At 37.7% G+C, this 14,235-nt stretch overlaps 1 protein-coding gene across 4 annotated transcripts in view; it reads right to left on the bottom strand.

Moving 5' to 3' along the window:
* Cttnbp2 (cortactin binding protein 2) overlaps positions 1 to 849 on the bottom strand; it is a 140,804-nt gene extending 139,955 nt beyond the window's left edge. For 2 of the 4 annotated variants that reach the window (XM_078040316.1, XM_078040318.1), the window contains exon 1: positions 619 to 848. In XM_078040316.1, coding sequence (XP_077896442.1) covers positions 619 to 729 — 111 coding nt within the window. In that variant the 5' untranslated portion in view covers positions 730 to 848. Of the gene's footprint in view, positions 1 to 238; positions 319 to 618 lie in introns of those variants that run through there. The other 2 variants (XM_078040320.1, XM_078040319.1) reach the window with 2 other exon arrangements.
* Positions 850 to 14,235: the final 13,386 nt, after the last annotated feature.

Here is a 14,235-nt window from a genome sequence, read left to right as displayed (position 1 = left end):
TCCAGACCCCAGGTGAAAACAATATCCAGAAACCAGGTGCAGAACCTCCACCTTGCCAGGGCATCGCCTCTGGAAGAACAACCCCACCACCACCACCACCACCAAGTGATGGAGCAGCAAGCAGCTACCTAAAGTGCTGTCGCTCAGCTGCAGCAGCGCCCACAGCTGGGCGCGGGCCTCTCCCAACTGGCCTCCCAAAGGCACAAGAAGAGAAACACACAATGGGGCATCCCCACACCTGCTTGGCGATGGCCCGCCTCCTTCTCCCTGCTTTCCTGGGTCCACTGAGAGGTGCCAGGCACCCCGGGGACACTCGCTCACAGCCACGCGCGCAGCGAAAGGTGAACAATGGGGGGTCAGATTCGACAAGAAACACACTCAGCCCTCTTTCCGGGTCAAAATGCCCCCCGGTGGAGGGAGTGGGCGTCAGGGTTGCACAGGACACGCACAGGGAGCCCTAAAGGACAGAAGGGATCCCTAACCCAGGTGGCCGCCTCGTCCCACTCAAACCAGTCTCTGGCCCTGGGGGCGCCCGAAGAAAGGGACATCTCGAGGTGTTCGGGATTAAGGAGCGTCTCCGGGACGGGGACCTGGATCCAGCGACCCGCGTCTACACACCTCCCGCGCCCACCCCGGGAACTCGGTTACCGCCGCCTCCGCAGTAGCCCCTGCTGCGTCTTCGGGGGCGCGGGACAAGTCGGGCTCGCAGCTCGCGCCGTCCGTCGCCATCTTCCTGCTCTAGCGGATCCGAATGCGAGCTCGGAGCGGCGGCTCGGGGCTCAGCCCTCTCCGCGCGGGTGGCGCTTAACCCGCTGCGGGCCGCGGGCGCTCGGAGCCGGGCCGCGGCGCTCCCTCCGCCCCTCGCCGCCGCCCCCGCCACTTAACCCGCGGCGCGCCGGGGCCGCTCAGCCCGCCCCGCCCCGCCGCCGGCCTGCGCAGTCCCCACGCGCGCCCGCCAGGGGACCAGAAGAGGGACTCAACCTGGACCCCTGTGGGCCAGCGCGCAGCTGGAGGAGCCAAGGACACCGGCGCTAGAAGAGATGAAGGAAAGAAAGTGCCCACAAGGCGATCTCCAAGCAAGCCTCCACCAAGCCAAAAGCGCCGCATAGACCCGAATCAAAGGCAGGCTCCTGACTCTGAATTCTCTAAGATCAAGGGAAATCCTTCACTTAAGCTCCCTCTACCCACTCCGCCGTCCGCCAATTAGAAATTACTTAACGAACCCCTTCTAAAATTTCTTTTTCTTAAATTTTCTTGCCTCCAGGACATTTGTACCACCTTTACATGTGTCTTTTACCCTCTGTGCACATACACCTGGCTTTGTTTTATCCTGTCATCGACTGTGGTTCTTCTCCCCAAACTATCAACTCCCAGATGAAAAAGACATGTTATCTTTTAGTGCCTCTCATCGGGTACCTTTCTATGCAGTCTCCTTTTCAAAGAAAGCTAAGAGGCCTGTTTTTGTTCTATGGACTCCCAAAGAAGAGGCCCTTTTTTGTTCTTTAACTCCTAAGTCGGATGTCTCTTCTGAAAAACTTAAGTGTTAAATGCCATAGCTTTTTAAAGGAAGGTTAGAAGAACCTTATGAAAGAGGTTAGAAGACTCCCACCCCTGCATGTGAGGACACGTGGATGCACACACACACACCTTTGTTAAATTTGATTCTATAGTGCAGAGTGCCTGGCTAGCACGAGAGAGGCCTTGGCTTCATTCCCTCAATATTGCAAAAGGGAAAAAAAATTCTTTGGGAAATACAGGGCTCAAGAATTTAATGAGTGAGGCCCAAACATTAATTTTCCCTTCCTGCATCTGATTCAGTGCCTACCCTTTCTTGCCAATTTGCAGAATGTGAAAATCTATCACCTTATCAAGACCATATGGTACAGCCCTTCCCAAATCTCCAGATCCCAGGAACTGTGTTGAAAGCACAAAATCAAATTGAGGCATTCAAGCTGGGTCTTAAAGAAGTAGAATCAAACCACAATGAAATCCTGTACTTGAAATTCTGGAAGATGAATGACTGGAATGTTTAGTTCAAGGGTTAGAGATCAGATCAAAAGCTTTTTCTTTCTTTCTTCCTTTGTTTTTTAAATGGAAGACTCCTAATGAAAGGTTTGGACACTTTAATTGTTCCACTCTCCAAAATGGATCCAAATATGACACAAACCAGACCAGATAAAATCTGAGAAGACCCCCAAAAAGGGTTGATAGATAAAATCTAAAAAGTTCCCTCACAGTAAAGAGAGGTCAAGAAAGAACTTTCACCTGGAACTCTGGGGTTAAGGGTCAGAGTCTTAGATCACCTGCAGGCAATTCTGTGAGCAGAGGGCTCAACTATTTGTTTTCTTTGACTTTACAGATAACTATTACCTATCTCAGCCATTTGGTTTCCATGGTTATTCATCATTTTCTTTTATCAAACATTCTCTCTAAAATTGCTCAATATTAGAACATCTAGACTCCTTATATGAAAAAATGAAAAGCATTTGACAGTAAAAGATAGGGAAGTGATAGTAAATATTTAAAGTTAGAATCAAGAACATTTCTTGTCCTTTGCTTTTTTTTCATATTTCAAAATGCATATTCCTACATCACAAGGCTTTCAATTTTCTGAATACTGATGTTGAATTACTACTCAAGAAATTAATTGGTTTACTTCTGAAAAAAAATTAAACAACACACTTCTTAGAATTAAGAACTAGGTATATGAAGTGATGATACCTCTGGAAACAAATCTCATGTATTATGTTCATGTGACTCAATTTTTTAAAATCATTGGGAAGAAATGGCTTGTATTTGTGTAAATACAATTAAAGCAAAATGCTATCAGAGAGGAGTGATTTTTTTCCCCCTCTCACCAACCTATGAGTGAGTGTATGGAGACAAGCATAAAAAAATCACTAGACAGCACATTTTCTATCAAAATTCAGGATCTCAGGAGGTGAATCCACAGCATTTTTTTCTATCTTAAAGCTGCCACTGCTAAGGGATGGATGAGCATCCAGCCTACATACAGCACAGAGGCAGCACACTAGGAGTAAATTTCCTCACCAGTAGCCTGGCCTGGGGCTGCTTCTCCAAGAGTAGACACTGGCTGGTTTAAATTCTCTCCTGAGAATTATCCTGATTGTTAATGCAAATTAACTCTTTCTGAAAGATTCCCCCCCCTCCAAAGACAGCTTCTATCACAGTTAAACCAAATACTTATGAAAAGGTAGTAACTTGATGGTTCCAAAAACTAAATCTTTTGAAACTTTATTAAATAACTAATAATAGTAACAATAATGAAAGACATCTTAGGGCTAGAGTGAGATGGCAGGGTATAAAAAAAGAGGCAAAGAAGTATAACTGAAAAAGAAAAACCCTTATAACAAAAAATGAATTGTGATTATTAATAAGTAAATACATTTTGGCAATAAGATAGAAGGAGAGATATTGAATATATTGCAGATAGAGAAAATTAATATTTACATTATTTTATCCTTTTAACATAAAGATGATAATGTTACTGTCCCATTGACAAAAGAATTTGAAACTAATTATTTTCCAAACCCTGAAATAGAGGTGTTTGAGTCAACTATTGCTCATACTTCAAGGGTCTCTTTTAAGACCAGAGAAATGAGTTGTTTTAAGCTAGGAATGCAGACAATAGTTGTGGAGCCAAGTGGTTTTCTGATTAAACTATGCCCTGGGCCTCACCAGCCACATCTTCCAACCACAAAACCCAAAACTCAAGAGTTAAACATAATGATGCAATGGGATGCTTCCTTCCATGTGAAAAGATAAAGGAACATGTACCCTAAAACAGTTTCCATCAGAGAATAAGAATCCTTTATTTCAAACAACAGCATTTATGTTAATTCTAAAGAGCAAACCATATGTTATTATGTTTTAGTATTGCCAAATGACAAAACTACTGAGTAGCAAATCATTTCTGACTATATCCAAAAGGCTATAGTTAGACAATTTAAATATTCCAGCCTACGCTTATTCCTGTATACATGGGGGCGACTAACCTAGCAAGCCCCAAATCTTGGCATCAGAAATTCTATAACAAAGAGTGCAAATGAGCTCCCAGTACCCTGTACCTAACACATGCTTTTGAAAACAAGACATTGCCAGAAATGAGTTTTCATCTGATCTAACTACATTTCCTTATAGTCAACTTGTCATTATCTACATGTACTTTAGGGCCTTTGTGGATTTTATTCCGTAAATTTAAATCTAATCTAGTTAGACACTCTTGTCAACAACCTATGGATTTGGAAAGCCTCCTCCACCAACTGTGGTTGGCATGTGCCAAGGAAATGAAAGCTATTTTTACCTAAGCTAAGGCAAAACATAATTAGGAAATCAAATCTGTTATGAGGAACCAAGCCCAAACTAAATGTAAATGATCATTATCATCACCCCTGGCCCATTCAATTACCACCTTTAACCAGGAACTATATCTGGTCACTCAAGTGCTGAAGTGATGTGCAAATATCAGCTTTTATTGAAAGGTTAAAGGTACAGTAAGAAAGTGCTGGGCAGTGATGTTGGCCAAATTGTATTCTATATTGTGTGTATGTATGAATATATAACAACAAATCCCATCATTATGTACAGTTATAATGCACCAAGTTTTAAAATGTGGGAAAGGAAAGTACAGTAAGAACATTTTTCCCCAGTCCAGTCACTCTAACAGACATTAGGGCTAATACAGAACAACAAAGTAGAGTTAGTTTAGTACTGTTGAGTGTTTTTAAAATTTTAAATCATAACTTGGTGGTTTGGACTCTTATCTGCAGAAGTCATTTACAAGAGTAAGTTTCAGTGTAGAGGATGTTTTAGTGCAAAACCATTATGGAAAAACAATTTTAAGAAAAGAATCTAGCCTGCTGCTGCCCCTCATCCACCTGAATTGGAAGTGGATTTGAACATTTCTGTTTATTCAGCCTCTTTAGCTACCCCACAAGCCTGCAGTATGCAGTTACCAGGCAACCAACCACAAAGGCAGGGTGTTTATTTCATTAGGCATTAATTATAGCAGAGCTTTATTTTTCTTAAAAAGTTTAAAAACTATATAAATAGGTCATGACATTAGACCCCTTTTCCTCAGTTTAGGAGTGTAGAGCCATCTATAAAGCCATAGATGAGATTTTCTTTTACCCTAGGATATATTTTTGCTCAACAGAGAAGGAAATTCAGTTTGAAGAATTAATAAGGAATTAAAAGATGATGGCTTTCAATCTTAATACATACACAGATGGCATTTATGCTTGAATAATTGAGGGTATACTTAGGATACAAAAGCAGTAGAAAAGGTATAAGTATATAAATTTATATAGTTCTATGTAAAACTCTGAAATAAACCAACATTCTTTTGACAAACATAATCAGTTGATGTATACTTAAGTTATTGGAATTTCAAACATGTTTAGGGCCTTTTGAGACATAAATTTCACCTTATGCTGTCCCAACTCTCACTTAATGGTGATAGTTATTTGTGTCTGTTAAGACACTTTTTGATTAACTCAGGTCAACTGGACTCATTTAAAATCACCGAGATCTTTTATGACATTTGAAGTTGAATAATTAGTAAATGCAAAGTACAATTTAATTCACAGTGTTTACAAAACAATGTCATGGCCAGAGTTGAAGACTTGATTATATTTATGATTCAAGAACTGAAAGGAGGGCCTGGGGTATGGCTCATTGGTGAAGCGCTTGCCTAGCATGTGTGAGGCACTGGTTTGATTCTCAGCACTGCATATAAATAAATAAAATAAAGGTCCATTGACAACCAAAAATATTTAAAACAAAAAAGAGAACTGAAAGAAAAAAAAAGTGTTGGGATTGCTATTTCATTCTGGAGAAGTGAAGTCACTTGTAAAATAATAAAAAATATTACTTCTGGTAAATCAACAGTAAGGTTTAAGCATTCTAGAAAGTTTTATTCTGGCAATCAGCCTTTTACTGTGGGGCATGTTTTAAGGTTAGCAATATAATAAATATGTTTTCCTCATGGACAAACCAAGATAGCCACATACTGGCCATTATTATCAGAGTCAACATCCATTTTATCATTACATCATCACTTAATTCTCATTATGCATCAGTTTCATCATAAGCCTTTTAAGAATCAGTTGAGATATATTTTACCACTACATTTTCTTCCCTTCAAAATCTGCTCCAGACCTCACTTTGTTGACTTTCAGCCTACCCACTGACCATCCAAAAGACAGGAGGCCATCACAAGACACCTTTGCTTGACAACTTTCTGCTTGGATAAGACTATCCACACCCAATGAGGCCATAAATGCTCACTGGAATGGTGATGGAGAATCTCATTCCCAAATTTTAAGATCTGGGGTGTTGGCAGGGGAGGAGTTGAACAGAGCCTGCTCCAGATCCATGACTTTGAGCAGTGAGTACAGTTACTCCATATATGAAACCACATTGTTCTGATTTATTTATAGAGTTATATTTAGAGGTACATAAGCAAACAAAAACAAAATAATAGATTTAAACATGAGAAGTAAAGCAATAATGCTTCTAGAAGAAATATATTTTTATGAATTTATAAATCAGAACAAAAGTTGTTGATTTTAACACAATCCAATTTATTAATCTTTTTTCTGGTGTGATTAGTTTTTGTGTCCTGTTTATGATTTTTTCTCCTCAATTCCTAAGCTTTCTATATACTTTTTTTTTCTGATACTTTTCTTGATGTCTCATCCTGCACATACCCAGCTCAGAATTCAGCCTAAAATTAAAGAAGAAACTCCATGAAGATTTCTTTGACTCTTTCTCCAAAGTTCCTTCTCTGAGACTTTGTCCTTCAAGTCCCAGACATTTGGATAATCCTCCAAATCTGACTTCTGTCTCTTTAGCCCAGTAAAACTCATTTTTATTCTTCAGTTGTCCCCAACCAATCATAGCCTTTCCATTAAAAACCATCTTCTAAATTCCTGCTTGAATTCATGACTTACCTATTATTTACTAAGAGTTTTATTTTTTTGTTGTGGTTCAGTAAGAAGACTGGTTCAACACTAGCGATTCTGTCATTACTGGAACTGCTTACTTTTAGACATAGTGTTTAATAACAAAACTTTCATAACATTTCCTTGCCTGCATGGATTGTACCCAGAACTGTATTTTGTTTTGTTTATTTTTTTGTTTTTATCTTATCCTGGGATTGAATCTAGCTCAGATTCTTCAATTGCCATTGTCAAATAAAATCCAGGCAGCAATCGTTAGTCTGATACCAAAACCCATACTGGCAATAAAGTTTATCAGTGCAATTATAGAATATAATACCATGGGGCTGGGGATGTGGCTCAAGCGGTAGCACGCTCGCCTGGCATGTGTGCGGCCTGGGTTGGATCCTCAGCACCACATACCAACAAAGAGAACTAAAAAATAAATATTAAAAATTCTCTCTCTCTCTCTCTCCTCTCTCACTCTCTAAAAAAAAAAGAGTATAATACCATGAGGTACAAACTCTATTACAAGTTTTTAAAATGAAAGATTTTCCTCCTATTTCTAGGGAGTGGCATGCCTGCATGGATTTCATAAAACAAGACTGAAAAGAGTAGAGGAAAAGTAGAGTGAGAGTGGCCTTTGAGTTCCCTTTAGTTAAGAGACAAATGATTAAATGAATGCATTTCAAAGAACTAGGGCATCTCAAATATTACAGTTATAGGAAACTTGGGAAAACTTTCTTTTGTAAATTTTCTAGATTTTAAAGTCTAGTGAAGCTTGGTGGATCTGCAGTGAGCCTTGCACATGACAAGCAGTCAATGATATTTATTCCATACTGAATGAAATCAGTATGTGGACAGATGGAAAGATATGTGAACAGGGATGAAACAAATATTACTGCTTCCTTACTTTGTGTCATGGGTCCCTTTGGCATTGTGGTAAAACCTATGAATTCCTTCTCAGAAAAAGATAAGTGCATAAAATAAAACATATAGAATGAGCTGTGGGGATAGTTTAGTGGTAGAGCATTTGCCTAGCAAATGTGAAGCCCTGGGTTTGATCTTCAGCATGGCAAACAAACAGAATACCAATAGGATCATAAAGGAAACTAGACATATTAAAATCCAGTGATCAAAATTCTTCACTTAAAAAATGAATTTGTGTCTTGGGGATATAGTTCAGTGGTAGAATAAATTTCCTGGTGTCTGTGAGGCCCTGTGTTCAACACCCACCACAGGTGGAAAAAAATCTGTAATGTTAGCATATTACATAGTAAGATCAAATGGCAAATCCCATAATTAATAGAATTATGAAGTTTCCATGAATGCAAATATTATTTTATAATCTCTGTAACAATTGTATTGAGATTTTAAAATATCTATAATTCCTACTGAGATATAATCTCAGGCATAGCTAGGTCTGTTGTGGCTTACTCCTAAATTCATAGTGAAAATGCAGATGTAATTTACTTTTCATTATTAATTTTTTTTAAATGTTCATGTTTTAAAATTTTTTCATGGTTTTTAAGTATATACTAAATATTTATTAATTTACCCTCAAAATTTATTAATTTTGAGGGATTGAAATTTAGATGTAATAGGCCAAGCAGGGAAGACTAATCCCTAAATTCTTAATCTGTCCAAAAAAAATCAACACAACTCAGATCATATGCTATAAGTGAAGTGCAGGGAACATGAGTAAGTATCTTTACCTAGCTGTGTGACCCTGGGGAAGTGTTATGATTTAGTTATCTCTTCAGTAAAGTGGCAATCATAATGGCTGTCCCTCTGCAGTGTTGTTGAGAGGATTAAATTAACTCATTTAAAGCAATTAAAACAGTGCTTTGACCCTCAGTAGGCTCCCAGTAGGTTCTAACATAGTACTATTTTTATGTTTTTTCCTAGACCTATTAAAGAATTAACAATTGGCCTAATACACATGGAGTATCAGAAGAAAATTTATGGAATTTAATAAAATGATTCTACAACTATACAACAGTCCTAACTAGGCCATTTGTATAAATTTTTAATTTTAATCCAAATATTCCATAATCCTAGATTAAATATTAAAAACTCAATAACTGCTTAGCAACTAGAGGTTGTTGAGATCTGTCATATAAACATGAAAGTCAAATTGGTTGTTACTACCATTAGGGCATGCATATTTATAAAATGAAGAAATAAGTTTTAATTAAATAGCTATTGTATTGTTTTAAAAAAATACTGCTAGGAATTATGTAGATCTGAAGTTGCAAACTCAGATCTACTGTTGGATTTTAAATTTGAATATAGCCTTATGTAAACCAATGAGCAAGTCATATACAGTATTTTATTTTTGGAAAATGAATAAACTTCTAGCACTTAGGCATTAGAAAATTTCATATAAAACTTCAACTTTCCAACCCCTTGGAAATTTAGAAAATTGGATACCACTGGGCTCATACTGATTCCCCAGGACTGAAGCAGGATCTCACCAGCTGGCTGGAATCTGCATCTGTCCTGTTTTATTTCACTTTTCTTGCTTACTTCACATAAGCAAGTTACTTGCTTATCTTCCACAAGTTTTTACATTGTGATGGAAAACATTGTAGTTTGTGTGATTCCAATAAGATTTAATGCATCTTATTTATTTTAGTTTTTAAAAAAACTAGAAGATAGAAAATTGGACTTGAAACCACTTCTGAGTCCTGGTTGTGTAGGTATCTTGACAATCATCATCAAAAGACATGCTAAAAATTTATAAGTACTCTGAAAAAGATTGTGACGAACATCTGTTCCAAAGGAATTCTTTTGTCCTCTGCTGTCCCACAAGTGATTTTACATCATGCAGCTCATTTCCAGTGTAAGAGGTTATAGACTTGAAGCAGTGTGGGATGCCCTGGTGCTTCTCAAAAGTGTTTCCACATATTGACTTGTTACCTGCAATCTGAAGTTTATAAAAAGCAATTTTTCACTAAGTCATAGTACTGAAGTATGCTTTCTTTGGGGGGAGGGGAGGAGCCAATGAAATGAGATCAGATTTTTTTTTTGTTTTTTTTTGTCAGTATGGGCTGCTAAAACAAAAGGTCATACCAGGCAGCTTAGACAACAGAATTTTATTTCTCATAGTTCTAGCGGCTAAGAACTCCAAGATCAAAATGCTGGTGACTTTGGTTCTCAGAAAAGAGCCCTTTTCCTAACTTGTAGACCAATTTCTTTGTGTCTTCACATGGCCTTTCCTCAGTATGTGCACAGAGATATAGAAAGATGCACACACACACATGCGCGTGCACACACACATACACACAAACACACATACTATCTCTTCCTGTTCAGCAACTGATCTCCTCATGAGAACCCACCCTCATGACCTAATTTAACACTAATTGCTTTCCAAAGACGATTGTAAATACCAACACATTTGGAGTTTAAGCTTCAACTTACGGATTTTGGAGGAACACAGTTTGATGAGAATCAAGATCATTTCTCTACCATCTCCTCCACTTGATTTTTGAGTACACTTTAATGAGTTTAAAAAGAAAAAGATTTATAGTCATCTCACCATGAATTGCACAAAGCTTGTCATATGTTTTATTTGTGCCTGCATTGTATCTCACATGAAAACCTTTTCCATCAATGTCATAAGGCTCAGAACCACCCACACTGTACAACTCCTGGTGATCCCTGTAAATGGCATCCTGTATTCTACCGGAGCCTGTGGAGGTTGAATAAGGAGACTAAAAACAAACAAAACACAGAAGTAGTTTGAAGTGCAGGGGATTGTGATATTGAAAATTTTGTTTGAGCGTAATTTTTCTGTGACTGAAGCAAATTGCTGATTTTCAGTGAGTCTGATACTGTGTGTGTCTATGAAATGGGAATGATCATTTCAATACTTCATGAGGTTGCTGTGAGTATTAGATGGGATTAATATGGACAAGTGCCTGAATGTTGGAAAGAACCACACAGGCAGTGCTATGAACTTGAGCTACCTTCTAATCCTCATGGTCATGGTCAAGGATTCTTTCAGCAGGATACGGGCAGACTCGTCATTAAGAAATGCAACACACTGGATTGTCTGTTCTATATACACACATTTATGAGCTCTTCATTGAGGAAATGTGTCCTAGATTAAAGCATGGAAGGAGTTTCTCTTTCCTTCATTACCACATTTTTTTTTAAAAATGTAATCTCTCCTGTCAGAACACATCAAGATACCATAGTGACAATTGCTATAGAAATGCTAGGTTTAGAAAGAAATGAGAAGATTTCAATTCTGTTTCCTGATATCTATGTTCAACAGCCTAAAACAAACCCATGTGACTGAAAAATGACAATCTGCCCAAAATATCTTGACTACCTTCTGCCCCAGAACATTAAGCACCCAGTTTGTAAGGCTTTTCAGAGGTTTGCATACAATGAAATCCTAGCCTAATGTTTCCTTGGACACAGATGAAGTGGTATAACATTTTGCATCATTTAAAAAAATGATTATCCACTTGAATTTAGGTCAGAGTCATTAAAGCAAATGATTATAAAGACAAGGTATATAGGATATCTGAATAATGCTGGCCAGGTTGTAAGACTATAGGGAATGATTTGGGACTTGAGTTAATTAGGCGGACATAGGACATAGACTCTGTTCAATAAAGGGAAAATAGTCCCCAACCTGACCCAGTGATATCAGAGCTTCTAATTTTTCAATAAAAGCAAAAAATATGAATGTTCATATGAAATTTGCCAATTTAAAAAATATATTGCCAGTGAAATCTGTAGAAAGCTTCCAGTTTTCAACCTCTGAATGCCTCAAATTCAAGAACTATCCTCCCCCTAGCACAAATATACAGAAATATGAGAGAATGCTAAAATATTCTCTCAGTTCCACAGGTACAAACATAGAGTAAAGTAATTTTGGAACCTCAAGAGCTATACATTTCTCCAGACAGGGTCTCACTAAGTTGCCCAGGTTGGACTTGAACTTGTATCCTCCTGCCTCAGTCTTCCAAGTATCTGGGATCAAAAGCATGTAACAGAATGCTGAGCAAAGAGCTGCATATTTTAATAAGCACCTGGGGATCACTCAGGGGCTATTGTGACACTGTTGAAGACAACAAGCTATTCACAAGCTATGCATCTCTGTTCCCCCTTGGCTGAGCACATTATTAAACATGGAAAGCTTAGGAGTAAATTAATTCTTCTGCATTTTAGAGTTGTATCACAAATATTTATTTGCATTAACTCATTTTCTTCTCATTGTCTTCACATAGCAAGGCCCCCAAGATACAAAATATTGCATAAATACAGGAAAATAAATTTAGATTAGGATGGGTAAGAAGAGCAAGGGAAATTCTAGAAGATGGGACAGACATTGTATGAGGAAGGCAGGCCTGACTGAGAGGCCTATAGTATGTAACTAGTCCCACAGCATTCAGAGGGCTCTAACATACTGCAAAATATTTAAGGACACACAAAAAATTTTAACTTTCAACACAATACCAAGTTTTCATATAACAGAAAATAATTATGCCCTGAAACTACAGCAATTACACTTATTATCAGATCTTTTCATTTGTGACAATTGTGGTGGTTATGAATTATGGTGAGCTATACATTGATGATGAATAGTAATAGAAATCTCTCAATCAAAATGTAATAAATTGGGCCCAGTATGGTGGCGCACACCTGTAATCCCAGCGACTCAGGGGACTGAGGCAGGAGGATCATGAGTTCAAAGCCAGCCTCAGCAGTAGCAAGGCACTTAGCAACTCAGTGAGACCCTGTCTCTAAATAAAATACAAAATAGGGCTGAGGATATGGCTCAGTGGTCGAGTGCCCCTGAGTTCAATCCCTGGTACCCACCCCTCCCCCAATAAAATAAAATAAAATAAAGTAAAATAAAATAAAATAAAATAAAATGGGCTGGGTATGCAGAACACCTCTGGCCTCAATCCTTAGTACTAAAAAAATATAATAGGTATTGATATTTTAATTCTAACTCTAGATTTTCCTATCATAGTTTTCCTTGCAACTCATTCATATATTCCTATTTCTTTAGAGTGAATCTCAAAATTTCATATATTAAAAATATCTATGTAGCAATATTTATTGCTTCTCAGGAGTGGTGGAGTGGTTGGATTTTTAGTCAATGTTAATTCTGGAAACAAAATATTTAAAAGAATTGAGTTTTTTTCCAAATTAATTATTTTGATAGCATAGTAAAAACATTAAGAAAAAGATAAAATAAAAACAATGATGGTCAGCATTTTCTTATTAATTATAGTAAAAATCTTCATTGTTCACCATCTTCTTTCTTCAGAAAATACCTGGAACTGCCTTTCTGTGTCTAGGATGTGGCCATGAAGACTCACAAGTGAGGCTTCTCAACTCCAGTGGCTTTATCCTATTACCATTGTAGAACTGAACATGTTTTGCCTTGTGACATTATATGAGTATTCTATTACAAGTGTTGGTAAACTTTTTTCCATAAAATTCCAAGTAATAGGTATTTTAGGTAGTATATATTCTGTTCAATTCTGCCCTTACAATGTGAAAACAGTCAAATGTAAATGAAGGAATGTGGCTGTGTTCTAATAAACCTTTATTTACAAAAACTTGTGTTAATTTATATTTGTTATAATAGCCTAATTTTGCCTGGCCCTGTTTTTTTTTATTATTTATCTTGTCTTTTCAAATTATATTCCTTGCCGACAGGAAAGCCTATATTCTATTTTTGCAATACACATAGAACTTAGCAACAATGTCTTGACAATTATTTGGGGATGATGAAGGTTTGTTCATTGACTATTAAATAATTGCTCAATGTTTTTTTGGGTGTAGGGGGAAAAGCCTCAGAAGATGAAGTCATTTTTGAATGGAAGAGACCTTTGCTTTCATCCATCCTCTAATTTCATAGATGTAACCAAGGTCCAGGTAGGCTTGCTATTTTGGCTATAGGTCAAAATAGCAAGTTCCATGTTATCTCTCCAAACAGAATTTCAATACTAGTGAACCAAATTCTATCAACCTTCTGATAATGTGCAAACAAATTAATTTGAGCTCCTATCCTATACAACCCTGATATGTTCTGTATCCTTCTTTACATTTTTAAAGAGTTCCTAGAGGTATTTTCACTTCCTGATATTATTCCCTAATTTGCTACTCTGAATTCATGCTTTTGACCCACTTACCCTCTTGTCATGATTTTCTTTTTTCTGACTAGTGGAAGCTCTATTAGCTAAACAACAACTACCACAAACACCTTTTACATTTTAAGTAAACCCCTGCTGATTCA

Source organism: Ictidomys tridecemlineatus, chromosome 2 (assembly GCF_052094955.1).
Source record: "Ictidomys tridecemlineatus isolate mIctTri1 chromosome 2, mIctTri1.hap1, whole genome shotgun sequence".
In the NCBI taxonomy this organism is placed as follows: domain Eukaryota; kingdom Metazoa; phylum Chordata; class Mammalia; order Rodentia; family Sciuridae; genus Ictidomys; species Ictidomys tridecemlineatus.
This window is presented reverse-complemented; position numbering and strand designations above follow the sequence as displayed.